This window comes from Camelus dromedarius, chromosome 9 (assembly GCF_036321535.1).
Source record: "Camelus dromedarius isolate mCamDro1 chromosome 9, mCamDro1.pat, whole genome shotgun sequence".
NCBI lineage: Eukaryota > Metazoa > Chordata > Mammalia > Artiodactyla > Camelidae > Camelus > Camelus dromedarius.
Window position 1 is genome coordinate 2,256,259 of NC_087444.1, and position 26,422 is coordinate 2,282,680.

Sequence of the window (26,422 nt, forward strand, 5' to 3'; positions counted from 1 at the left end):
GACTGCTCTCCAAAAGAGATACCCAATCTGTCTGATCACTGTTCTGTATTCTCACCTGTGCTACCACCTGTTTAAACCTTTGCTATAGTGATAGGTGTGAGATGGTACCTCACTGCAGTTACAAGTTAACACTTCCATAAACACTACTGATACTGGGAATCTTGTCTTGGGGTTACTGGCCATTTGGATTTCATCTTCTGTGACCTGCCTGGACAGTATCTGTCCTTTACCTATTTTTTCTGATTTGTGGCCTTTTTCTTCTTGCTTTTGTAGTTGTTTTTTATACTAACTATTGGATGGAGGAAGGAAGATTTTTTTTCTCCCTTTGTGGCTTTTTCAGTTTGTACACATTTTCTTTTCCTTGAATAGGTTTTTGTTTTCATGTTACTAGGTTTATCAATTTATTCGTTGGTGGTTAGTGTTTTTTTACTTACAAAACCTTTTTCCACCCTTAGGTCACAGGGGTATTCTCATATAATGTGTTCTAAAAATTTCCTAGTTCCCTTTCAACTTTAAGTCTTTAATCTGTTTGGAATTTTGTTTTGTGTATTATGTGAGCTAGGCATCAAATTCCACCCCCACACACAAACCATTCCCACACACATACTGCTACATGTTTTCCTAAGTATCTCATATTTTAGTTGCAATTATAATAAAAATATTTTCTGGTTGACTAAGAGTCTTGATCATAATTATATACTTAATGTATCAAATGCTTTTTTTCCGTAATTATTGAGATGAACAAATATTTCCTCTACTTTAATCTATGAATTCATTATCTTGCATTAACGGAATAAACTCAACTTAGTCCTATGACTTAAAATTTTTTTGCTAGATCTGGCTTGGTAATATTAGTACCTATATTCATAAATGAGATTAGCCTTAACTTTACTTCAGGATACTATTCTAGTCTGTTTTGGTATTAAGGTGATATCTCACTGAATAGTTATAGCATTGGCTACAAATATTCTTTATCCAGTCTTTGGAACACTTTATATAAGACTTGAATATATGTGTCTTAAAAGTATGGTAAAATTATCCGTCCTTGTGATTTCTCTTAGAAGACTGTAGCAGTTGTGTTAGGTTATCTTTTAACAAATTCCATTTCATTGAAGTTTCCAAATTACTGTTAACGTTTTCGTATAATTTTCTTCTTGTTTTTCAATCTGTGCTGTATTTATACTTATACTTCCTTTTTAATTAATAACATATTGTATCTTCATGCATTTTTCAAGTCGATCTTGCCAGAAATTCATTAATAATTTTATATTCTTCTCTGATGAAAGCATTTAAATTTGGAAAGTTTTCTCTAGGCGTCACTTTAGCTACATCTCACCAGTCTTACTATATAGCATTTCATTATCCTTCTGTTCTAAATAGTTGATATGATCTTTTATTATAAACAAACATCACATAAAATAGATTTTATTTATAATTCATAATATTTTAATAAAGGTTCTCAAACTTCACTATGCTACTTAAAAACAGATTTCTGTACTTTACTCAGAGGCTTTGAGTAGATTTGGGGCTGAACCCAGAAATTTGCATTTACATATATATAAATATACATAAATAAATATATTTTAAATATATAAAATACCTAGTGATTTTGAGTAGGATCATATGTTAAGAAACAGTGATCTAGAATGCCAAGGAAGAACTGAATTTTTAATTAAAAACTTTAAAAATTAATTTAAAATTTAAGTAGTTATGTGTTGCTACTGTCTACTGTGTTGGACAATGCAAATCTAGGAGATCTTTATTAAGAACGTAGTTCTTAATGCCAATAATTTAATACACAGCCCATAATCTAAAACTTACAAGGTAATAAAAATGTGCCAAAATTAGGCTAAAGAAAACTTGTTGCACATTCTGTTCAGCATAATTCCATAAATTTTTCATATGGTGAAAACAGTAACATTATTAGAAGCATGTAAGAGTGAAGAAGCTGTGGAAACAAGAATATTTTCTGTCTTACATTAAGGTTACTCGATCTTTAAAAAAACCCTACAAAGAAAGTCATCTTACCATTTATCTTCAGTATCTAAAAAAAGTAACAAGATTTTTTAAAATAGTTAAAAGGATAAATATTTGAAATGTTCACAAATGCTTACTTTTAATTTTATACCCGAGTAACTCACTGCTGGAGTAGTTCTGAAGTCTTTTCAGTTCTAGAGCCTAACTGTGCATTTCAACACTTGCAGCCTACCTCACAGAAAGATTAGGCAGTCTTACACCACAGTGACACTGACTGCCAGAATAGACAGGAGCCTTGCAAAGGATACAGTCAACCATGATAATGAGGAAATAAAAAGGAAATGAGTAAGACCCAGTTTTCCCCTTTCTCCTAATTTGTAAATGAGTTATTTACGAAGTCATATTGTAGAACTTCTGCCGTTTGTAATATTAAGGAGCATGCATAGCCTGACGTCATCTGGCTCTGCAGATAACACACAAAGGATATTATTTTAATCTTGGAGAATGAAACAATTTAAATCAGAACCAAAAAGGTGGATTATATAGAACTATATGTATGTGTATATATGCCAGATATTTATTGGTTTTTCCTAAACAAAAAAACACAAGGATACATTACATAATTCAGTTTTTTAAAATTCCTGGTACGAACTCATGGCCTTTACAATCTCACATTGTTTCCCTTGTCCCTGTTTCATTTTACATATTAAAATCACAAACTATTTTGGAAAAAGAACATGTAAGCAGGTGGACATGAAAGGACATGAGTAGACTGGACAGAGGATGAGGGATAAAATTATAGGCTGTGTATTAGAATAAGTGAATGTAATTCAATAATTAATACTCACTTAGATACCTGCCAAATGATACAGAATACTAGGTCTAAAAACTAAGTTGGCTTTACCAGGACAGATGGAGGGTCAAGAAGTTACATAAAACTGAAGTGTGGGAGAAGGAGCCTGTAACTTATGCAGATAAAGAGGCATGAGATGGTCAGGTAAGAAGGGAAATGATTTGTGAAAAGAGTAAGTCAGTTGACAGTAACCAAAAATAGCAGGAAAAGAAATAGATGATCATTCAATTATGAATCGCTTTGTTTTGTATTTTAATAATTCTGTTCTTATTTAATTTTTCTATACACCTTTATGATTACTTTTCAAAAGTTTTTTATCTGACTAGTTACCATCTCAGCACACTTAACTGGTCAAAACTAGGTACTGGTAGGAGTCCTGAATAAAACTACCTACAGTTCACCACTAGAGTATCATTTTGTTTCCCCTTAAAGTTTCTTAAAATTCAGAAGCTGTCATTTTTTGATTAACCACAGCAGACAGATCGGCCTTTCATTTATATATGTGACCTACTGTGATTGCACTTGGGAGAAATGCTTCCATGATGAGCAAGCTTCCTCAAAAGTGTCAAGGTGCCATCTTGTACTGATTTTTTGCTCATTTCCTTGGTATGATAATTCTTACAGTAACTTGCATAGCAATACTCTGGAATATTTGATCTCTAAGAAAAATTTTTTAAAAACCATTAAATAAGAAAGCAATCTTACAAAGCTGGTTATATCCTTTTCTTCACCATATAATGTTCAAGTCAAATAAATGCGAGGCATTGTGGATATCACAGTGGACATGGCATAATGCTAATCTGCTCCGTCCTTCCTCTGTAGGCAGAGGCCCATCAAATAAATCTATCACTCTTAATCAAGAAGATTCTTTTTCTTTCTGTCAAGCAAGTCAGATCATCTTTAGATATGGTCTCTTCCTGATGTAAGTAAACACTCATACCATACACCCTAAGGACACCTTCCTGAAGCCTCAGGGCTTCCACTGCTGCTGAATTTAGAAACTCCGCTGGAAAGGAGTCAAGATTTAGTTTGTGATTCAAAGGTTCTGGTCACAGCCTGGGGTCATAGCTACCTCTACCACTTAGTAGGTATATGTATTTGTGCAAGTCAAAGATCCTTCCTGGGCCTACATTATCTATGAAAAATAAAAACTAAAGAGTACTTATAGCATTGTGAAGAATAAATAAATGATAGCATCTGGCAAGAACAGAGATTGCCACTGGCAGGGGAAGTGATGGGTGTGGAGTGATGAGTTCAGAGTTAATGGAAGGAAAACAGGGGACTTCTTGTGATGATAGTAATATTCTATATTTGATAAGGATTTGGATAACAGATCTATGCATTTGTTAAAACTCACTGAATGTACAGTTAAAAATTGTGCATTTCATTTTATGTAAACTTTAACTGAAAGAAAAACTACAAACAGATACACAGCTCTTCTTTATTTGTGGGAAAGGATGCTTGTATCTGCAGTTTAGCTTGAAATGCATTAAGAAATAAGAGACTGATAGATAGAGTAGAGAGATAGATACATGATAAAGGTGGAGTAAAATGTTAATGGTAGAATGGTGGTGATGGGTAAATCAGTGATCATTGTAAAATTCTTTCAACTTGGCTGTATGTTTGAAAAATTTTATAAAATGTTAGGGGAAAACACCACCCTAGTACAGAGTTTGCACTAGTCAATGATAGGAAATAACTATTTGGGGCTCAAGAAGGATGAACAGGAGGTCAAGTCACCAAATCTAACAGATCAGTCAAGAAGGAAGGAAGCTGCTACTTTTCTTAAAATTTTCATCCCAAATCATGACTTACTTATTTTTAAAAAAAAACAACTCTTTGGCATTCTTAAATAAAAATCAGTTACTTTCATTTTTTTTATTACTTTCTAAAAAAGAAATTAACAACACTTGTGATTCAGGTAGCCAGCGTTAATAGAGGTGACACACATACAGAAAGCAAGTATGAGAATGGAGTAGGCAGGAAGAAGATGAAAAGCAAATGATTTTACTGTATGACAGACCTCCCTCAAACAGTTTTCTGTGTATTGAATACTTACAGTGATGCACTGTTGTGTTTTTTTTTTAAACTCAACTTCCTATGCATTATTCAAAAGGTGCTATTACCAGGGTCAGGTTTAGTACTGAATATGCTTTAATTTGTCATGTCTGATGAGGGGATATCAAATTATCAGATGATTTTATTTTATATAGCTCAGATTTAAATCATGAGCTATAGGTGGAGGTAAGTGAACAGGGTGCCCAAATACATGTTGAGTTCCAAAAGGTTATCTCAGGACCTGCGACTGACCTACTGCAGTGCAGCAAGGTTGAACAATGCTTACAGCAAGAGAGCAGAGGTACAACAGGGAAAAGAAAGGGAAGTGGATGTGGGGTGGGAAGGGCTCCTGGGAATTAACTGCAGGTTTAAGAATAATCATTGGCACTTCTCACAACTTTGTAGCTGGGTAAAATATTAACTACTGGCTTAAGTAAGTATTGATAAGAAAATATAAAACATACCTTATGCATTCTAGACAATAGTTTGTTTTTCAAAATTTTCACTTACTTGATTGTCATTTTCATTATCTTTGATAACCAAATACCTCAATAAATTTAATGAGGCCATTATCCTGTTAATTAAAAATATATAATTTGTTACTTACAGTATAATTTTATATAATCAACAATTTCAGTACATAAAAGGTAAGTTAAAACCTTAGGTATATTTTTACAATTATGTTTACCATTAGAAACTTTTCCCTTTAACATTTCACCACACTTCTTATCCATTTAACGTTAACTTATCACTCTTCTCAAGTTCATCAAATACAACTGTGAAAATTACTATTCTTTTTTCTCCAAGGGCAACCTGTTATCTTTAATATCTCTTGCTTCCTGAATTTTAAGATTCCTTTTATAAATGCTCACAACTGTTTCTCAACATCCATTATAGTATACCGAAAGTAAAATTACATGTTCTATATGGAAGAAAAAATGATGTATGTCCTGGAGAACAAAACAATAAAACCCAAATACATAAGCCTTTTATAAGTTATATACATGAAATTCTTAGTTTTCAGTCACCAGTGCTATTGTTCCAAATCCCCATGGGCTAGACTGGAATGCTGGGTACCTTTAAAGTACAAAACCATACTGTTAGTCAGACTTCTGGAAAGAAGACTTTTTTTGTTTTTACTTAATACCTAATTACTTAAATATGAAAATCCTTATGTAATTTTATGAGTTAACCATAGATTATAAAATCACAGGAAAATACATTTTATTTTGATAAGGGATTTCACATTTTATTCTGAATTTACTGTGTGAACCTTAGCAACAGTCACCTCACCTATCTGAGTTTTGCAGTAGATCTGTTTCAGCACCCTCTGGGAGAAGGAGCACCAGATCTAGAAGGGAAATCAGCTGTGGTCCTGTGAACCATTTGTTGTCATGTGTTCTCTGAAAAGCAAAATGAAAATTGGGAAACATTTTAAATAATAGGCTGATAAATTCCTGTTTTTCTAATACCCTGTAACTATTAAAATAAACCATTACACATTTAAAATACACATCTTAAAACTTTAATTTCCATTTCTTCATTCACTATTTCCAGACACCTAGAACAAACTCTGCCAGTCTGAGTGCATCGGTGCACTTTTTCTCTCTGTATGTGGAGTCACTGAGTATTCCCAACAGACTTCAGTTTCCATTCATATTTCAGAAGTGTGCAGCAAAACAAAAAGGAATCATTATCAGCTCAAAGAATTAATACAATTTAAATCTCCAGTTAACAAATTTCAAAATCAGGTATTAAAGAGTAAAAATGGGGGATAAATATACAGGCATATCTCAGTTCACTGCACTTCACTTTATTGCATTTTACAGATACACAGATACTGCATTTTTTACATATTGTGGGTTCATGGCAACCCTGTGTTTAGCAAGTCTGTCAGCACCACTTTTCTAGCAGCATTTGCTCACTTTGTGTCTCTGTATCACATTTTGGTAAATCTCAAAAAACTTTCAAACTTCCATTATTATATATTTGTTATTGTGATCTGTGATCTTTGATGTTACTACTGCAACTGTTTTGGGGTGCCACGAATCATGCCCATATAAGACTACAAACTTAATTGAAGTTGTGTGTGTTCTGGCTGCTCCAGTGACAGGCCATTCCCTGGTCTCTCTGCCTCTCCTCAGGCCTCCCTATCCCTTGCGACACAATACTGAAATTAGGCAATTAATAACCCTACAGTGACCTCTAAGTGTTCAAGTGAAAGGAAGAGTTGCACGTCTCTCGCTTTAAATCAAAAGCTAGAAAACATTAAGCTTAGAGAGGAAGGCATGTCAAAGGCTGAGCCAAGGCCTTTGGCAAAGGCCTCTTGTGCCAAACAGCTAAGCCAAGTTGCGAACACAAAGGAAAACTCCCGAAGAAAAGCGAAAGTGCTACCCCAGTGAACACACAAAGGGTAAGACAGTGAAACAGCCTTACTGCTGGGGTGGAAAAAGCTTGTCTGGATGGATCAAACCAGCCACAACATTCTCTTAAGCCCAAACGTAATTAATCCAGAGCGAGGTCCTAACTCTCTTCAGTTCTATGAAGGCTAAGAGAGGAAGCTGCAGAAGAAAAGTCTGAAGCCAGCAGAGGTTGGTTCATGAGGTTTAAGGAAAGAAGTCTCCCCAGAACATAAATGTCCAAGATAAAGCAGCAGGTGCTAATGCTGACGCTGCGGCGAGTTACCCAGAAGACCTAGCTAAGACAGGTAAGGAGGGTGGCTACACTAAAGAGAGCTTTTCAGTGCAGATGGAAACAGGCTCATGTTGAAAGGAGATACCACCTAGGACTTTCATAGCTGGAGAGAAGTCACTGCCTTCAACGTTTCAAAGGACAGGACAGGCTGGCTCTCAAGAGCAGTAACACAGCTTGACGATGAAGCCAGTGCTCACTTAGTGTTCTGAAAATCCTGGGGCTCTTCAGAATTACGCTAGATCTACTCTGCCTGTGCTACAAATGTAACAACAAAGCCCTGAGGACAGCACATCTCCTCATGACGTGGTATTTTAACCCCACTGTTGAGATCCACTGCTCCGAAAAAAGACTCCTTTCAAAACACTAACTGCTCACTGGCAACGCACCTCATCCCCCAAGAGCACTAATGGAGCTGGATGATGAGATTAACGTTGTTTTCGCGCCTGTTCACACAGCATCCGTTCCGCAGCCCGCGGGGCAAGGAGTAATTCTGACAAAGTCTTATTCTTTAAGAAATACATTTTACAAGGCTATAGTTGCCGTAGACAGTGATTCTTCTAGTGGATCTGGGCAGAATAAACTGGAAACATTCCAGAAAGGATTCACCATTCTAGATGCCATCAAAGAACATTCATGATTCAGAGGAAAAGGTCAGAATATCAACATTCACGGGTCTTTGGAAGAAGTTGATTCCAACCCTCATGGATGACTTAGAGAGGGTCAAGACTTCAGTGGAGAAAGTAACTGTAAATGTGGTGGAAAGTGCAAGAGAACTAGAATTATAAGTGGAGCCTGAAGATGTGACTGAACTGCTGCCACCTCATGGTCAAACCTGAATGGATGAGGAACTGGTTCTTACGGATGAGCAAAGAGAGTGGGATTCCTGAGATGGAACCTACTCCTGGTGAAGATGCTGAAATGACAACAAAAGCCTTAGAATGTTATATAAACTTAGTTGATAAAGCAGTGGCAGGGTTTGAGAGGACTGATTCCAATTATGAAAGAAGTTCTGCTGTGGGTAAAATACTGTCATACAGCATTGCGTGCTGCAGAGATTGTTCACTACAGGAAGAGGCGACTGATGTAGCCAACTTCACTGCTGTCTGACTCTAGGAAACTGCCCGTCACCCAGACCTTTAGTCACCACCCTCATCAGTAAGCAGCCACTGACATCGAGTCAAGACTCTGCGCCAGAAAAAAGATGGCAACTTGCTGAGGCTCTAATGATACTAAGCATTTTTTAGAAATAAGTATTTTAAGATTAAGGTATGTACATTGTTTTTTTAGACATAATGCTGTTGTGCATGTAATAAACTACAGTACAGTGTAATTAATTTTGATATGCACTGGGAAATCAAAAAATTTATGACTTGCTTTATTGCAGTTTTTGCTTTATTGTGGTGGTCTGGAACCAAACCTGCAATATCTCCGAGGTGTGCCCGTACACAAATATTAGAGATAGAAAAAGACCACGGGGCAAAAATCTACATAAGAATAAATGTATCCTACAAAGTAAAATAAACTGATAATTGACACCTTGGTTATGCTCTTACCTTTAATGACACATCAATTTGATTTTTGATATTTTGAATAATAAAGGCCTCCACACCTGAGTGATTACTTGTATTCAGTAAGCACCTTAAAAGCAAAAGTACATTTGAAATTATCCTGGACTGCACTGTAATTAAAATGATGAAAGTTTTACAAATTCAGATGGGCCATGTGTTATTTCTAGGAACACAAAAACCAGAGAGGACAATTAGCAAGGTGATCAACTAACTGCAAAGATCACCTATTATGGTTATTGCCCTCACTAGCTGCAAATTCTATTGTTCTTTTAACTGAAATATAGTCAGTTATAATATGTCAATTTCTGGGGTGGAGGGTGGGAAGGGATAGACTGGGATTTCAAAATTGTAGAATAGACTACACTGTATAGCACAGGGAAATATACACAAAATGTTATGATAACTCACAGAGAAAAAAATGTGACAATGAGTGTGTATATGTCCATGAATAACTGAAAAATTGTGCTGAACACTGGAATTTGAAACAACATTGTAAAATGATTATAAATCAATAAAAAATGTTAAAAAAAATAATATGTCAATTTCTGGTGTACAGCATAATGTTTCAGTCATACATATACATACATCGTTTTCATACTCTTTTTCACTATAGGTGACTACAAGATATTGAATATAGTTCCCTGTGCTATACAGAAGAAATTTGTTTTTTACCTATTTTATATATATAGCAGTTAACATTAGCACTTCTCAAACTCCCAATATATCCCTCCCCAAGACTTTCCCACCAGTAACCATATCATAGGTTTGTTTACTATGCCTGTGAGTCTGTTTCTGTTTTGTAGATAAGGTCATTAGTGTCTTCTTTTTTCTTTCCTTTTTTTTTTAAGATTCCACATATGAGTGATATCATGTGGTATTTTTCTTTCTCTGACTTACTTCACTTAGAATGACTATCTCCAGATCCATCCACATTGCTGCAGATGGCATTATTTTATTCTTTTTTATGGCTGAGTGGTATTCCATTATATAAATATACCACAGCTTCTTTATCCAGTCATCTGTTAGACTGCTTCCATGTCTTGGCTATTGTAAATAGTGCTATGAACATTGGGGTGCATGTATCTGTTCAAATTAGAGTTCCCTCTGGATATATCCCCAGGAGTGGGACTGCTGGATCGTATGGTAAGTCTATTTTTATTTTTTTGTTTTCCATAATGGCTACATTATGGCTATTTTATTTTCCATAATGGCTACATTCCCAGCAACAATGTAGGAGGGTTCCCTTTTCTCCACTCCCTCTTTAGCGGCAAATTCTATTTTAATTGAATCTTTCCAATAAGAAATTTCTATAAAGCCAAATTTGAATCTTTTTATGCACGTAGTTGCAATGCTTTCACATGGGAAGAATGGGCACTAGTATAGTATCCTAAAAACTAAAAGTACTCCCAGTGAAAGTAGACTAGTCTGGTTAGACTAACTTAATTACAAAGAAAGTAAACAATCGATTAGCTTAAGAAAAAGGCAGAGTTTTTTCGTAGGGAAACAAAATAGGTAGATGAGAATAGGAAGCTGGTAGGAGACCTAAGCATCAAACTGCGATTTCATAAACCTGCCCTGACTCTGGCAGTAGAAAAGACAGGAGCAGGAGTTAGTACTGGCCAGTCCCAAAACAGACTTCTCAGCACGTAAACACTGCCCCAGTTTGGTTTTAACTGAGATTTATATATAGCTGACAGCACAATAAGGTCCACAGGCCAAATCCCGCTGCTGCCTGCTGTTTTACTGGAACACACGCACCCCTCCACCAAGACAAAGCTGAGCGGCCGCGGCAGACGCCACATGGCCTGCACGCCCATGCCTGCTTACAGCCCTCTGCAGAGAGTGTGCCAACCCTGAACTCGGAGAGCAGCTGGAATCTACCCCCTCAAACAGCACTATGAAGGAGCTCCCCTGTTAAGTTCAAGTGGACACTCTGCCCAGAGTTGTAATTCCAGCGCCATTAATTTCAACTGTGAATAACAGAGGTTACTGACGTATCTAAAGTTCTAGCAGGAGCCCCAGCAGTCTCAGCTCAATCTCTTAAGTCTGTTTTAATTTTGGAGAACTTCAGTTAATCAAATTGAAATACGTATTATTATTTATGTAATATATATTGAAACATGTATCCATAATTTTTGATTAGCTTTTCCCTACCCACCACAGATAAGAGAATTTATTATAATATGGCTTCCAGCCAGAGTGGAATTACATGTAAAATACACCAAAATACAATAACCTAGAATAATTAATGGCATTAATTTGGTTTTTAACCAACTTTGCAATTAACCATTCTCAATACATACCTAAATAATGTATATTTGCCTTGTGATTCCAACTTGTTAATATACAACTGAAGCACAGCTAAACCCTTTTTTCTCTAAAATGGAACAAATAATATTGTTACATAAACTAAAGATTAAATTGTTTATTAAAACTTATTATCATTCAGTCCCAAACATGTACATACCAGTGTCTCAGTGGGGCAGAGTGTCATTATTTTGACTAAGCCCTGGAAATTTAAAAAAAATTAATTCAAATGTTAATAGATTATATTTACTACAAGGACTGTATTATTGGTGGATACTCTAAAAATGCAGAGAAGTGCGGGTAGGAGATTTTAAAATGAAGGAAGCTTTTCCCTGAGCCTTCCATTCCACTTCTAGGTCTACAGGAAGCTAAATACAACCCATTTTGTAAGTGACCCTGAGCTGGGTGGTATGAAGTGTAAATCTACAAGTGAAGGGTAATTTTCAGTTACGTCTACAGAGTGGCAAAAAAATGAAATCGAACATGCTGAAATGTAACCCCATTGATCTAAAATAATCAGGCTTAATATACTAACAAAAACCATATTTTTTCATTTAAAAAGTGGAAAAACAAGTTTCTACACAGACATCTGAGGACCTACTTGGCTATGACAGCTAACAGTATAAAAATAAACAGGCAGAAGAAATCACAGGAGGGAAAAACAAAATGTCCTTCTAGTAATGAGTTAATGCATGCCTTGACGGAGTCCTGAGGACTTGAGTTATGCTCAAAATAAAAGGGCTTCATTTTCTAAGGTTCCTACAGAAGCAAAGTGTTAAGGAATACAGTTACATTTTCTACTAGATGCTGTGCTGTCGACTGTGGCAACCACTAGCCACGTACAGCTACGTACGTTTAAATTAACTTACATTAAATAAAATTAAGAGTTCAGTTCCTGAGTCACACCAGCCGTATTTCACGTGCTCAGTGTGGCTAGTGGTTCTCAAACTGCATGGCACAGATAACAGAATGCTTTACTATCACAGAGTTCTGCTGGACAGCACGGCCCTAGTTTCAGAGGACATGGAGAAGAAAGTGGGAGAGGAGCCTGAAAAGACCTGAAGTTCAGACGAGCAAAGGGACCTCTTCAAGATTAGAATGCATACTTCACTCACCTGAGGCACAGTAAGGAAACTCTTGATTTCTAAGTACTGGTGAAGCAGACTGTTGTCCTCTAATCTCAACAAACCGTTCTCCAACAGATCCTACAGGTTAAGGTACATGCAGAGACACATAAATGGTAAAGTCAGTAGCTGTATTTGTCAACATGATTATGCATTTAAATTACAATGGGTGCAAACAAATCTTACCAATCCTTTGGAGAAAACAGACTCCTCTGTTCTGAAAGAGAATATTAAAATTTATCAACATGGTTTTCTAAACTGTTTTAAAATTAATTTTCGTTTTAGGAAAAATAAAGCAAAAATTGAAATTTAAGTACTTTAAAAATATGTATCATTAAGGAGAAATTCTGTTGAAGAACTTAGTCAGAATTCTGAATCCATTTTTGATCTGTCTTTTGATTTCTACTGACATCCATATCTAACCAAAATCAGCCCACTCAGCGCTTACTCCTGGTATCAGATCAATAGATCTCCAACCGCAAGTGCTAAGAAATCAACTGTACCTTATACAGTGCTAAGCATTTTAGTTGATTAATCAGTAAAACTTTTTCAATTCTTTATACATATAAAAAATTAATGCGTCCCCTTGCGATCATGTATTTTTTAAAGGTTTGCGATCATTGTTAACTAGGTAAAATCTGTGGCAAAAAAATATTTATCTCAGGCTCCAGGTTCTTATTCTAACCAAATAAGGAATTAAAGTGTTACAGTTTTTGGCTCAATGACTAAACAGTTTGGAAATCTTAAGACTACAGAGCTTAAGATTCAAATCAACAAGTATTCTCTTTTCATAAATAAAAAAGAAACTAAGTAAAAAATGTAAAATCATTAAGACATACATAAGACAGTAAATTTACAGAGTTAGTAACTGCTTGTGCCAGGAGACCCTTGGAAATTCCTGCCTTGTAGGCCGAGGCTTTGGACATCTGCCATGTTACAAATCTTCCTTCACCTCGGAAGAGATGGGATTAATACACTATCACTAGTGTTCCTAGAGGAAGTACTGAAAGGCCCTGGCTGATCTCAAGAGATAATTAAAAGGTTACAGGAAAAGAAAACAAAGCATACAGAGCTTTGTAAAATTCTAAAGTATCTGTCTGGGAAACTATGCAAACATATTACTTTGTAATGTTTTTTAAAAGAGCGTCTTTCTTCTTATTGGTGCCTCAAATGAGAAAAGATATTGAATGGGACCACTGTTAGTAATCTAAGTTATAAAACGTAGAGTCAAGACACCTCCTTCCTTTTGATGTAGTTCACAGACTTTGTCCATGAAGCAAAGCCACGGATGAATGTCTTTTTTATTGGCCACCCCTTCTTAGATGGAAGAGGCTGCAGTGGGACAGAGGTTTTCTCAAACAACAACTTCTGAAATAAGCAAAGAAACCTCAGAAGCAGATGACTGGAAATCTCCTTAAAAGACAATTTTTTTAAGTTATTTTTATTTGGGGGGTAATAACTAGGTTAACTTATTTGTTTTTAGAGGTACTGGGGATTGAACCCAAAACCCTGTGTATGCTAAGCATGTACTCTACCACTTGAGCTATGCCCCCCCAGGCAATATTTTAATATTATATTTGGTTTAAAATAAAAGATTCTGTTGTAAAACCTCTTTGGTTCCTTTTTTGTCTCTATTGTGAATATGTGCTTCACTATTTTATAAAATAACCAATTAATTAACTAGGGCGTGGCAAAGAGAAGGCAGTCTCCTCTGTTCTTGACAAAGACGATCTTAATGCTACTGTTTAATTCTGAGATGCCATCTAAATGATCTTACCTTTGTAAAAGGACTTGAATATGGCCCATGTTAAATTGCAAAAGGTATGATGGGCTGAAATAGAAAATATGTATATATAAACACACACACATGCATTTTTAGAAGTTTTACATACATAAAAGCTACGCTGGAGTCCTAACCACTATACGACCTTATTTGGATAAAAAGTCTGTCTTTAAAAAAAACAATTAAGGTAGTGATAAGCTGGGGCAGAGCAGGAAGCCCCGCACCTGGGGACAGGGTCTTTACAGGAGTAATCAAGAGAAAGTGACAGTAATTCGTGAGTCCTAATACCGTACGACTGATACCCTGAGTAAAAAAGGGGCCGTGGACAACACGCACAGCGGGAGAAGGCTGCATGAGCGCGGAGGCCGAGGCCGGAGCGACGCCGACGCGGCGACGAGCCAGGGGTGCCAAGGACCGCCCGCAAAGCAGCAGGAGCCGGGAGCGCGGCGCGGCCAGACGCTCCTTCCTGCCCCCACCGGGACCTCAGACTCGCAGCCTCCAGAACCGCAAGGTAGGAAGTGTCTGTTATTTTAAGCTGTGCGGTTTGTGGTACTTTGTCACGGCAGCCCGAGCAAACTAAGCCCCCGTGGGCGCGGGGGCGGTTCCGGACACAGGCTGCGGGGTCGCCGGAACTGCCGCGACTCCACCTCGCCCGCCGCCTGCTGCATGGGCCTGGGTGGTGTCTTAGCTTGTCTGAGCTAGTTACTGTCCTCCGTGAAGACAGGGGGCGCTCCACTTGGAAGGGTTACTACAAAGATTAGAGAACACGTACAAAGCTGTTAGCATAGTGCTTACTGCGTGATGAAGTGCAAGTGGTAGCTATGGTAACAGTATTCACAAACACATCTTCAAGTATGTTTGTACATAAATATACACAAAGAAATACACCCAAGGCCTGCAAGACACACAGTCCTTATCATGGAACTTAAAGTCCAAAAGGTGTTACATTACAAAAGTATGTATTTATTTTTTAAAGTTTTGATTAAAATTCAGTTTAAAAACTTTATGGGAAAAGAAGGACAAGGTCAAGGTCATTATAACACGAAGATTCAACCTAAATTGGGTGATGAGAGAAGGCTTTCCTCAGAAAGCAACATTTAAGGACAAAGAAGGTTCTAAGCATGTACAGGGCCCCTGCAGCAGGAAGGTTTGTGACACATCTGAACCAGAAACCCAGAGGTCTGTGCTACTGGAGCAAAGGAAGCAGGAGGAAAGGTGGCAGGAGGTAAACCCGGACAATAAAGCAGGGACCAGATCATGCAAGAGCTCGCCTCACCGGAAGTCATTTAGACTTTCTTCTTAGAGCCACTTAGGAAGCCATTGAAGGGTTTTCATTAAGGGGCTGACTGTCCTTAAAGCTTTTCTTTCTCGTGTGTTGAGAATAAACTGGATTAAAAGAGACTGAGGGTAGACATATAAATATCCACTCAGAATCACATTCACAATCCAGTGAAAAGATGATGGTAATTTAGGCGCCCCACTGGTAACTGGCCAGTTCCCCTGCAGTCCAGGGTGTCCCAGCAGCTTTAAAACCAAGCTCAGTTTAACACTTTCTGGCTCTTGCCCACATCATTCCCTACGTCTGTTTCAGCAACCCCCCTCCACCCTTTTCACTACTTGAGTACTACTTGAGTACTTTTCACTACTTGAGTACTACTGGCTTTAACAGACTATGGGCAGTATTAATTCAGAATAAAAATAAATTTTGTTTATACTTCATTTAAAAGGTATTAGTACATTAATAAACATATACTAGACATTAGATAAATAAGCGTGATGCTGTTCCTTTCAGAATACACGAGTAAACACTAAGTCCTACCTTAAGACCATGGGAAGCTGATCAATGCTGATGCCCTGCACAAACACGAGGTATGCCAGAGAAGCCAGGGAGTCTGATAACTGCTTGTGCTCTTCTTCCTCAAATTCAAGATAATCCCAAGTCTTCTTTTTCCTTCCATGATTAAAAATCATTTTGGGGAAAGGGTATCCAATTGCTGATAAAAAACCCTGTGAAATGGATAAAAAAGCTGTAGCAGACACTGTAATGTGCCCTCTCTCGCACCACACTCACACCCTGTATAACCCCTTCCCCGAGAGTGCGTGAGGCCGGGGAGACTTGCTTCCAACTAACAGAACATGGCAAGATGCACCCCCCTCCACGATTATATTATGTTACATGGCAAAAGTAAAGGGATTTTTGCAGATGTAATTAAAGTCCCAAGTCAGCTGACTTGACTTGAGAAGGGAGATGATCCTGGGTGGGCCTGACTTAACAGGAAGAGGGTTTTAAAGAGGGTCCAGGCCCTCCTTGAGAGCCAGAAGCTCACCCCTGCTGGTGACAAAGAACTAAACTGCCAGGCTATGAGGTGGCCTGTGAAGAAGGCTGTGTGGCAGGGAACTACAGGCAGCTTCAAGGAGCTCAAAGTGGCCCCTGGCCAGCACAAAAATGAGGACCTCAGTCCTATTGCTTTAAGAAGATAAATTTTTCCAACAACCTAAAGGAACTGAGTGGGAAGATGGAACAGTTTTGGAGATGGATGGTGGTGATGGTTGCACAACAATGTGAATGTACTTAATGCCACTGAACAACACAGTTAAAAATGGTTAAAATGGTAAATTTCATATTTTACCACAATTAAAAAAAAAAGTGCCTCAGAGAGATTTGAGGACAATCTACAAATAGTAGACATACAACTATCATGAAATGACAGTAAACTAACCACTCAGATGCAGAACAGGAACAAAACTGCACTGGCCACTGTTGGCCGAGACACTGAGTGGGCAGGACGACGCTGGCCTGCGGCAGGAGAGGCTGGGGACCCGGCGCTGGTATCTCAGGTCATGCGGGCTCTTACGCTGTGAGAGGGGGAGGGGCATGCCTGCAGGAGGGCGTGAACTACAGGCTCATGCTTGTTTTCTAAGGACGGAAGGAGAGAGAGACCTGAGGAATACAAGCTCGCGCTGATGCCTCCTACTTCTAACTCCAGGGTCCCGGAATGCATCTGACCTTCAGAATCCAATGGAACTGCTGTGAGCCCCTGGGTGAGCTACCTAGCCTCTCTGAAGTCTCAGTTTCCTTATCTAGAAAATGACAACACACATCTATGTCAAGTATTTACTGAGAAGCTCCACAAAGTACAAGAAAGTTAAGGCCACAGCAAACTACTACACAGCAATCAAAAGGGGACGACAAAAACAGCTAAATCAGAATGAATACTGACCTTCCACACATTCACTCATTTATTCAAGAAATACTTGAGGACCAGGCTCTGGGCCTGACACTGGGGAATCAGAAAGCCAAATAAGACTTTCCCAGCCTTCAGGGAGTTACAATCCACCTATCCCAGATGACTCCATTAGTCACTTCAGAACACAAAAAGGAACCACGGAGAACCCTCTCCGTCACAGGAGGCTGCCGCTCAGCCACCCGAGGCCGGACAGACGCTGCTGCGCTGATCTGCAGAGCCACGCACTCTCGCTACAGCTAGCAGACAAGTTCGCTGCATTCAGACACCAGACGTCCTCCTCATCACACAGCCCCATTTCTGCATTCGGCCAAAGCTGTATGTGCTTTCCCCCTGCCCCCCAGAGTAAGATTAGCTTTCCAAAAATCACCATGTGTAACCAGAGTCTACAGTGCTGTTCTGGATATCTGGGGTTCACCTGGGTCCAAATCAGGGCCTTCACTATCTCCCCACATACCATCCAGCAGTCTCGCTCAGACCCAACATACCTGCCACTCTGCAGTTTCTCATGGCAGTCTTCACCCTGTCACGAACGTTCTATGCTGCAGCCCTTGGGACATTCAAGCAGCTCTGCACCAAAACACCTTGTGCCACAGGGACGGCTGAGGTCACCAACCCCAGGCCTGCCGCACTGACCTGCACCTCTCCCAGCACAGAGCAGACAGCACCTCCTCACTTCATTTCCCGCCCTGATTGCAGCCTGATTTCTTGACTGCTTTGTGCTTCCGCACTGCTGGAAGGAGTGTAGTTTACTTGTAATGTCCCTTCCACTGAGATCTGAGAACCCTACACCCTCAACCCCTGCACAGGGTGCATGCTCCATGTCACTAAAGAAACCGGGCTGATCTCTGGTGGGAGCTGCTCTTACACCGCACAGCTGGGAAGGCAGCAGCGGGGCAGGCGGGATGGGTGGAGGCTCACTGTTACCCTGCTTCCTCCTGCACTCGCCAGCACAAGCACATTCTCCTCTGAAGCAGATGCCAGGCTGCCCTTTATCTGTCCTTATCTCTGACACATGCTGACTCCCTGGTCACTTCCCCGTGTTCACTGAAGACACTGGTACCTGCTCACCATCTTTTCCCCCGTCCTACTCCTGCTATGATCCTAGGAAAACAATGTTCACGTCGATAACTCCTGCAACAGGCCAGCCTTGTGATCCCTGTGACCGCTAAATTCTAGTGACCTTAATTTTCTGATCAATTTTGGAGCTTAATTCCATCCTGGACCTCTATCAACATTGGGAACTATCCCATTTTAGACACGTAAGCTCATCTCATTTTCTGACCACAACCTCTTATTCTGTCTCTTCTACCAACCTCCTTTTCTACCTCTGACTTCTCCAGCCCTGTTATTTCTTCATTTTAACCTATCCATCTGTCCCCTCCTAATTCCCTCTCTTTCCCAAACCGCCCAATGCACTATACATCATTTGAAGTATCTGCACCCTTATTTCCTATAGCTACATCTACCCAATAAAATGCCAGCCTCGGAAAAGCAGCTGCCATGCAGCTTCTCTATTCCTACGCCCAGGCGGTGAGTGCTGCTGGAGCACTGTCACCAGTCTGCAGGCACAGGCCCCGAGTGCCCAGGCACCGAGTGCACAGGCCCCGAGTGCTACTGACAAACGCTCTCTCGGCCGTCCACCGCTCTTTCCTCTCCCCTCAGGATCTCAAACCTTTACCAGTTCCCTGAAGCCCCTTATCCAATCCTCATTTCTACCACCGCATTCCCATCTAGGAATCTGAGGTCGGAGGGTCTGATTCCCATTACAATACTCCATCACGGCTACGAATTCTCCCACACGCACGCCCACCATCACCCCTTCCCCTCCAGGCGCCCTCGGTCCTGCGCGCAGCAGCCTGCTCTCCTCCGGCCACATTATTTGCTGTCCCACGACACTTCTCTTTCCCCTCTGACGGTCCCCACCCCTCAGCCTACAGACGTGCTCAAGCCTCCAACTCCCCTATTACCTCCTCCCTAAGCCCAGGTCTTCTGGCTGCTGCCTCTCTTCTTCCTCACGTATCCAAACTCTTTTAAAGAATAGCTTATACTCGTCATCTCCTTTTTCTCATTTTTCATGCACTCCTTTATCTACTCCACTGGTTTTTGTCTCCCAGTCCAGTCAAATCGTTCTTGCTGAGACCAGTGCCATCTTATTTTGTAAATCCAGTGAGTGCTTTTCAGCTCCTACTTGACAAGCTCTCTCTACTGCGTGTAACAGCAGCAATCTCGTCTTCTTCCTCAAACTCCACTACTTCAGTCTCTGTGATATTCCTACCACCTCTTCTTTCTTGGTCCCCTTGGTGGGCTCACCTTAAGTGCTGGTCCTCTGCAGGGCTCAGTCCCGAACCCTTTTCTCTTCTCATGCTGATCTTCTGTGAGCTGTTCTAGCAAATAATCGAATCTAACGGGGAGGAGGTCATGGACCCTCCAACGTGTAGCCAGGCTGGACAGAAGTTGTGGGTAACCTGGGGACTAAGCACCAGTGATTGGCATCTGAGCCCTTAACCTGTAGAATGATACAATCTCCAGGTGGGCGGTGTTAGAACTGAGCTAAATTGTAGGACACCCAGCTGTTGCTGCAGAAGTGTTTAGTGTGGGGAAAAAATGCATCCACTTGGTGACCAGAAATGTCAGAAGTGGAAGTGTTCTGAGGGAAGATAAAGGAAAGGGACACAGAAGGAGAACTGTAGATTTTTCCAGAACAGGTGTTAATATTATTTATATTTGGGTAGTAGAATTATTTTCATTTGTCATCTTTTTGTTATCCATGTTCTACAAAAAATGCATATTGCTTTATTAATAAATAGATCAATTTACATGCCCATGTGCAGTACGTTGAGAATATAGCAGGTGACATTTTAGATTACAGCAGATTTCACAGCATATTAGACTAGCTGTACTTACTATTATTTCAGACGCAAAACACCTTAAAGGATCGTTTCCAGCTTCTTCAGACGGCTCAGGGAACTGTGCTGTCAGCAAAGGGCATTTCAAGCTTTTGAAACAACTAAAATTGAAGAAATGGGTAACTATGAATACAGCACTTCCTAAGTGTAAAATAACTAGTTTTCACATGAAAAATTACATAAGCAGCAATAACTCAATGGCCTATAAAACTGGTGATAAAAGACCCTTCTTACTGGGAATGAGGAAAGCATAAGAACACATTGCTAGACTCAAGCAGAGAGCCACTCCTGTGTCCGACTACACCTATGGATGCCGAATACCTGTCTTAGCATCAGTGCTCATGCATGGACAGTTTTCATTACTTCAAGGGAAAACTGGCTCAATGTACTAATTTTATCATAAGGCTATATTTATTTTATTTAAAAAACCATACTTTATTCTGCGATTAAGGCTTACCTATTTTTAGTTAAAATATCTTCTCTTTCATGAAATAATGGGTTTTATAAATGGTAAAAAATGTTTTATTGTCCTAACCTGACAAAAGAGAAAGCTAACAGTAGTTTTAGTCCCCAACATTTTAAAAATAAAATTATCAGTCCATGTAATTCAATATAACCCAGTCCAGCACTGTCCAACAGAAATATACTATAAGTCCCATACATAATTTAAAAGTAGTAGGGAACAGGAAAAATTAATTGTAATAATTTATTTTATTAACCCATATATCTGAAACATTATTTCAATGTTTTCAGTATCAAAATTATTGAGGTATTTTAGTGTATTTTTAGCAACAAGTCTTGAAAATCCAGGGAGAATTCTCCACTTAGGACACGGACTAGCCGAGCACCGAGTGCGTGAAGCCAGGCGGAGCAGCGCGCACACGGCGCCCAGGGCCCTCCCCGCCGCCGGCTCCGCGGCCGCGCGCGAAGGGAGAGCGGGACCCAGCGCCGCAGAGCAGCGGCCCCCGGCGCCCCGCTTCGCCGCCGCTACTCGCTTACGGCCGTGAGTAAGGCGGCCCGCAGAAGGCTGTGAGTGAGTGAAACCAATGCACTTGGGTTTTAAGTTTTTACAGTATCAATTCCTCATTAAATGCCCATGTTGTAACAACTGAACTCCATATCCTTCCAAAATTCAAAATCTGAAACTAGGTTTATATTTCCATTGCAAACAAATAAAACAAAGAAACATAAAATAACTAAACTACCAATTACTTAAGTCCTTATGAATTGTTCTTCAAAGTGCACTTACAATTTCAGTAATTCATCCTTTAATTTTTCATTTTCCATTGAGTTTTCCTTGTCAGCAGTGACTTCCTCCACAAAAGGCTGAGCAAACTCTGTCAGGGCCTTGCAGCACCGACAGAGGCCGTGGTCGTCCGCTCGCACTTGTTCTTCCGAGCACGGAACAGGAAGCAGCGAGAGCTGACTCCACAGAGTGGACAGCGCTAGCCCGACTGAATACGCCTTGTTCTTACGAAGTTTCTGAATCACTAAAACGGAGACCAAGTTGCCACTTTAGGGGCCTCATCAAACACGCCACATATGGAACGAGAAGTCCAGCAAAGACGTAATGTCAGGACTACAAAGATGTAATCTCATACCTTACCTGGCAGTGTTTTTTCCTTCTGAGTGGCACATAAAATAATTGAGCATCTTATAATTGTGGCACTTTACAACAACAGATGTCCTGAAAGTTTCGTTTAGGTCTATTTATACCAGGTTATATACTTGAAACAGAAACACTTCTTTCCCTATTCTTTGGTTGTTACAAGTATAAAATAAGAACAAGTGTCTTGTAAACTGCAAAGCACTGTAAAACTGAAAGGTGGTAGTGCTTTTCTTTCTAGAAGACTTTGAATGTTTCAAGTGGTACAAAGCTGCTGGGCACTCACATTTAAACAAATTTACTCTAGCTTCTGATTCTGGGTCCCTCTGTCAGACTCTGAGTTTTATGCAGGTCATAAAATGAAAAAGTAGTCTCTTCCCATGAATAGAGACTGTCTGCCTTGGCTGCCAAAGCCCGTTTCTTACCAATGCTGTTCCCACACCCAGCCGTGGCGCCTGCTCTTCCCACACTGTCTCCTTCTTCAGCAGTGCCTCTGCTGCTCCCAGTCCCAACTCCCAACGCACAGGTGAGCAGTACCCTGCCCGATACTGTTTTTAATCAAGATACAGGACTACCACGATGCTATCAGACTGAGTGCTGCAGACAACACAGGGGCGATCCTTTAAATATGTTCACGGGGAAAAGTCTAGATGTAAGTTGCTGATTGGAAGGTTACACAAAAAGCTATAGGTTACAACACACTACGTGAAAACAGCATGGCCTTCAACAAACTACTTACTGGGTACCCACCCTGTGCCAGGTACTGCCACCTTTCTAGGAGGTGTTACTGGTTTAAGCAGAGGACTCAATATTCAGACATAAACTTTGCTCTGGTATAGTGTTGACATTCTGGAGTAACCGCAAGGCACTTACACAGATAAAACAAGAAACACTTAGGTATCAATACACTCATTACCTGTTTGTAATGGCTGAAGTAAAAGAAGAATAATTTGGGATATCTGTTTTCCAGACGGCTCTTCAATCAGTTCAAGCAAACCCAACAATAATTCCTTTGGATTACATAACTACAAAAATATTCACAATTGAACCTGTTTAATACAAGTTGTATTTAAAGCCACATGATTACTATTTTTAAAAGGCATATACTGAGAGATATAATTATTTTTCCTTAACACCAAAACACCTCATCAGATTGTTCAAAAAAATACACTAGCAAAACACAGAATCTGTGATTCTGTGAAAGCGAGAAGTCAGACAACTACATTTTAGAGACTTAACTCCTGGAAAAGTCAGAGAGATAGGGAAGGGAGAGCGTAATTAGCAGAGCACAGGCTTCCCGGGAGTGCGGCCGGTCTGCTCCGAGGGCCTCCTCGGGCTCCCGGGCCGGCCGCCTCTCACTGCCAGGGCCCTGAGACGGGTGCAGCGGCCCCCCTGCCCTTTCTCAGCAGACAGAACTTCCACTGCCCTCTGACTGGTCCTAGCCTATCACCTCATTTGCCTTGGTTTTTTTAAGCTCTCATAGTTTATAACTAATATCTAGGGAGTCTCCCTCTTTCCAAGTATACATTTGTGTTCATTTAGAGTAATCTCTAAGTGGCTTCTTATAACAGCCTTTTTCTCAGAATCTCTCTCTCTCAACCATCACTTTTGGCCTCTGACTCTAATTAAGCTTTTACTAACAGCCTCTTCCTAAGGCTGTCATTCACAGCTCATCTACTTCCTACTCCTGTTCCCGCTGTGACCAGCGGCATTCTGAGGTTTTCATGCTCTTTTAGGGAACACACTACAAGGGAAAGAGCACTGAGATCGGACTTCAGTTCCAACCTTCCCAAAAGGTCTCTGTGGCCTAGAGCTACTTCTCTAAATCTTTGAATTCCACATCTATTCAATAAGCTACTTAAAAAAAAAAAAAATAGAGATTCTTACATCTCTCTGCGAAGACTCTGAACCAGTGGGTCTAAGATGAGGTTAGATAATTCTTACATCCAGGAAATCTGGGGAAGATGAAGAGGACTTGTCCATCTAATCAATAAGGTGGGGCCTTTTCTCCAAAGAGTTTCCACCAATATTCTCATGAATTAAAAGCTTTCTCATCAGAAGCACTAAAGGGGATTATAAAATACTGCTGTGTATTGTGACAAGAAGAATCAAGTCTTATTAACGTACCTTTACCAGTACATCAAGCATCAGAAAATAATACTTTCTTTTATCATCTTCCTTATCATTCCATAAAAGGCATCGAACAACAGGACCAACTAGATTCCAGCCCATGTTCTTGACGATGACCTGTGAAACATTTTCAGAGTAAAGCAAACACTGCCGTCTATGGGGCTCTTACCAGGAGCTTTCTTGACATGGAGGAGCTTACGATTTCCTCTAACATAGGAAAGATGAAGCAAGCGAGCCCATCAACATCTCACCACGGACTTGCGGGGGCAGCTGCCAACAGGTCACATTCAAAAAAGGGTTCTAATTCTTTCACTGAGGAAAGGTGAATGGGCCTTTGCTTTTAATCAGGTAATCTGGCCTTTCCCAGGATTTAAACAGATCCTGTGTTTCCAACAAGAGAGTTAACTTGCTTAATAGGAGCGAGTACTTAATTTTCATGGAGAATTTTGCTCCCCCTGATTCATAGAGAAATCCAGCCAATGCTCACAAACTTTTTAAAGTTCCTTGGAGAATTTCTAAATACATTATAATTATGTAACTTGTAAGAGAAATAGGGAAGACTTGTTAGAGAAACAGAAGTTTAATGGGCACAGACAGGTGGCAAAGACATTCAAGGCTCTAAAACAGCAATGTGCAAAGGTGTAAGACTTAACATGTCCTAGAGAACTGATAACAGAGGATATCAGGGAATGTGAACACATCGTTCACAAAAGAGTAAAAGAGGAAATGCTATCTGTTCACATCTTCATTTATCAACTGGACATTTTAGTGTTGTCTTGTCAATTGCATGAGCTCCTTATATGTTAATATTCACCTGGTTGTATTAACGACAAATTATTATTTGGTTTTTCAGTTATTCTAGTTTTTTATATAGCAAAATATAGTGATTATTTCTTTGGTCCCTTTTCTACTGTTTTCAGGTCTAAAATGGGTTTCCCCCATGAGATTTATAAACATTCATTTAAATTAAAAGTACACATATGTTTTACCTTTCTTTTTATTCAATAAGATTTATATTGGAAACATGGCATAAAATGAAGCCTTAAATTGATATTTTTTCAGCAAATAGCAAAACAATCATGCTTTTTACCTAATGGGATAAACAGTTCAGTTGATCTCTCTGAACATTCTTCTCATTCTAGTTATTTCTTCCGCCTGGCACACTCCTATCCCAGACAGCCCCATCGTTTACATCTCTGGGTCCTTCAAATTTCTTTGCGATTTAACCCAATGCAATCTGTACCCCGACCATGCTGCCTTACTCTCTAGGGTATCTGTCACTTTCTAACATACCATGTAATTTATTTATTATGTGTGTATCTGTCTTTGTTAGAATGTAACATCCACGTGGGCAGTGATTTCTGTTCACTGCTGTATCTACTCCCAGTGCCTGGAGTAGGGCCTGTTACAAAACACATCTTCCACCAGTACAGGCTAATGGTGTCCGTTACTTCTCAGCATAACAAATCTTCCTCCCTCCAAAGATTCCATACTCTGCTCTGCTTTCTTCTATTTTTTGTGTAACTTGACTTTTAATATTTAGGTCTTTACTAATTGGGAATTTATGTTATGTGGTTATTAGTTTTTTATCCAAATTACTAATTATTTATTCCATCATTGCTTATGAAATAAGCCTACACTCGCTTTTAAAAACTTAACTAGTTCCTGTGAGACTCTGCTTTTTCAACTAAGTGTTTCTTTCCCTTTTCATAGGTCTACTTCTACGCTATAAGTGATTCTCTAAGAATAATTAACTAGAAGAGAAAATTCCAGATTTGAATAAGATTTCACATATCTTGGCTGAAAAAAGAATTTTTTAAAAAAATTTTAGTAGTCAGTTTACAACTTCTGGTGTACAGCATGATGTTTTGGTCATATATTTATATACATATATTCCTTTTCATATTCTTTGGAAAAAGAATTTTGGTAAACTATCTCACAATTATAATTTCGGCTGCAAGGTATCCAGTCATTATGCAGACAGTGAATAGTTATAAGGGGAATAAAAGTAACAATCCATAAGCGACACCTTGTTTAGTTGAATACTAACAACGCTACTAGATAAAATCATTATCCCCAATGGGCAGATGAGAATGCCAAAGCGCAGAGATTACTGCAATGCCTACATCTAACAGCTAAAATGCCTAAATCTAACAGCCAGGATTTGC

At 39.5% G+C, this 26,422-nt stretch overlaps 1 protein-coding gene across 5 annotated transcripts in view; it reads right to left on the bottom strand.

Moving 5' to 3' along the window:
* The window catches only part of GLMN (glomulin, FKBP associated protein), a 36,388-nt gene that overhangs the window by 6,437 nt on the left and 3,529 nt on the right, over window positions 1-26,422 (bottom strand). For 3 of the 5 annotated variants that reach the window (XR_010382161.1, XR_010382162.1, XM_031457595.2), the window contains exons 4-16: window positions 24,252-24,371; window positions 23,041-23,149; window positions 21,768-22,008; window positions 20,517-20,619; window positions 16,184-16,371; window positions 14,359-14,412; window positions 12,768-12,798; window positions 12,573-12,662; window positions 11,618-11,659; window positions 11,454-11,527; window positions 9,136-9,220; window positions 6,182-6,291; window positions 5,399-5,462 (exon numbers count right to left, since the gene is read on the bottom strand). Coding sequence is in view for 3 of the 5 variants with exons in the window: in XM_031457595.2 (XP_031313455.1) it covers window positions 5,399-5,462; window positions 6,182-6,291; window positions 9,136-9,220; window positions 11,454-11,527; window positions 11,618-11,659; window positions 12,573-12,662; window positions 12,768-12,798; window positions 14,359-14,412; window positions 16,184-16,371; window positions 20,517-20,619; window positions 21,768-22,008; window positions 23,041-23,149; window positions 24,252-24,371 (1,311 nt within the window). In the remaining 2 variants the exon portion in view is untranslated. Of the gene's footprint in view, window positions 1-5,352; window positions 5,463-5,497; window positions 5,966-6,181; window positions 6,292-9,135; window positions 9,221-11,453; window positions 11,528-11,617; window positions 11,660-12,572; window positions 12,663-12,767; window positions 12,799-14,358; window positions 14,413-16,183; window positions 16,372-20,516; window positions 20,620-21,767; window positions 22,009-23,040; window positions 23,150-24,251; window positions 24,372-26,422 lie in introns of those variants that run through there. The other 2 variants (XM_064488711.1, XM_064488712.1) reach the window with 2 other exon arrangements.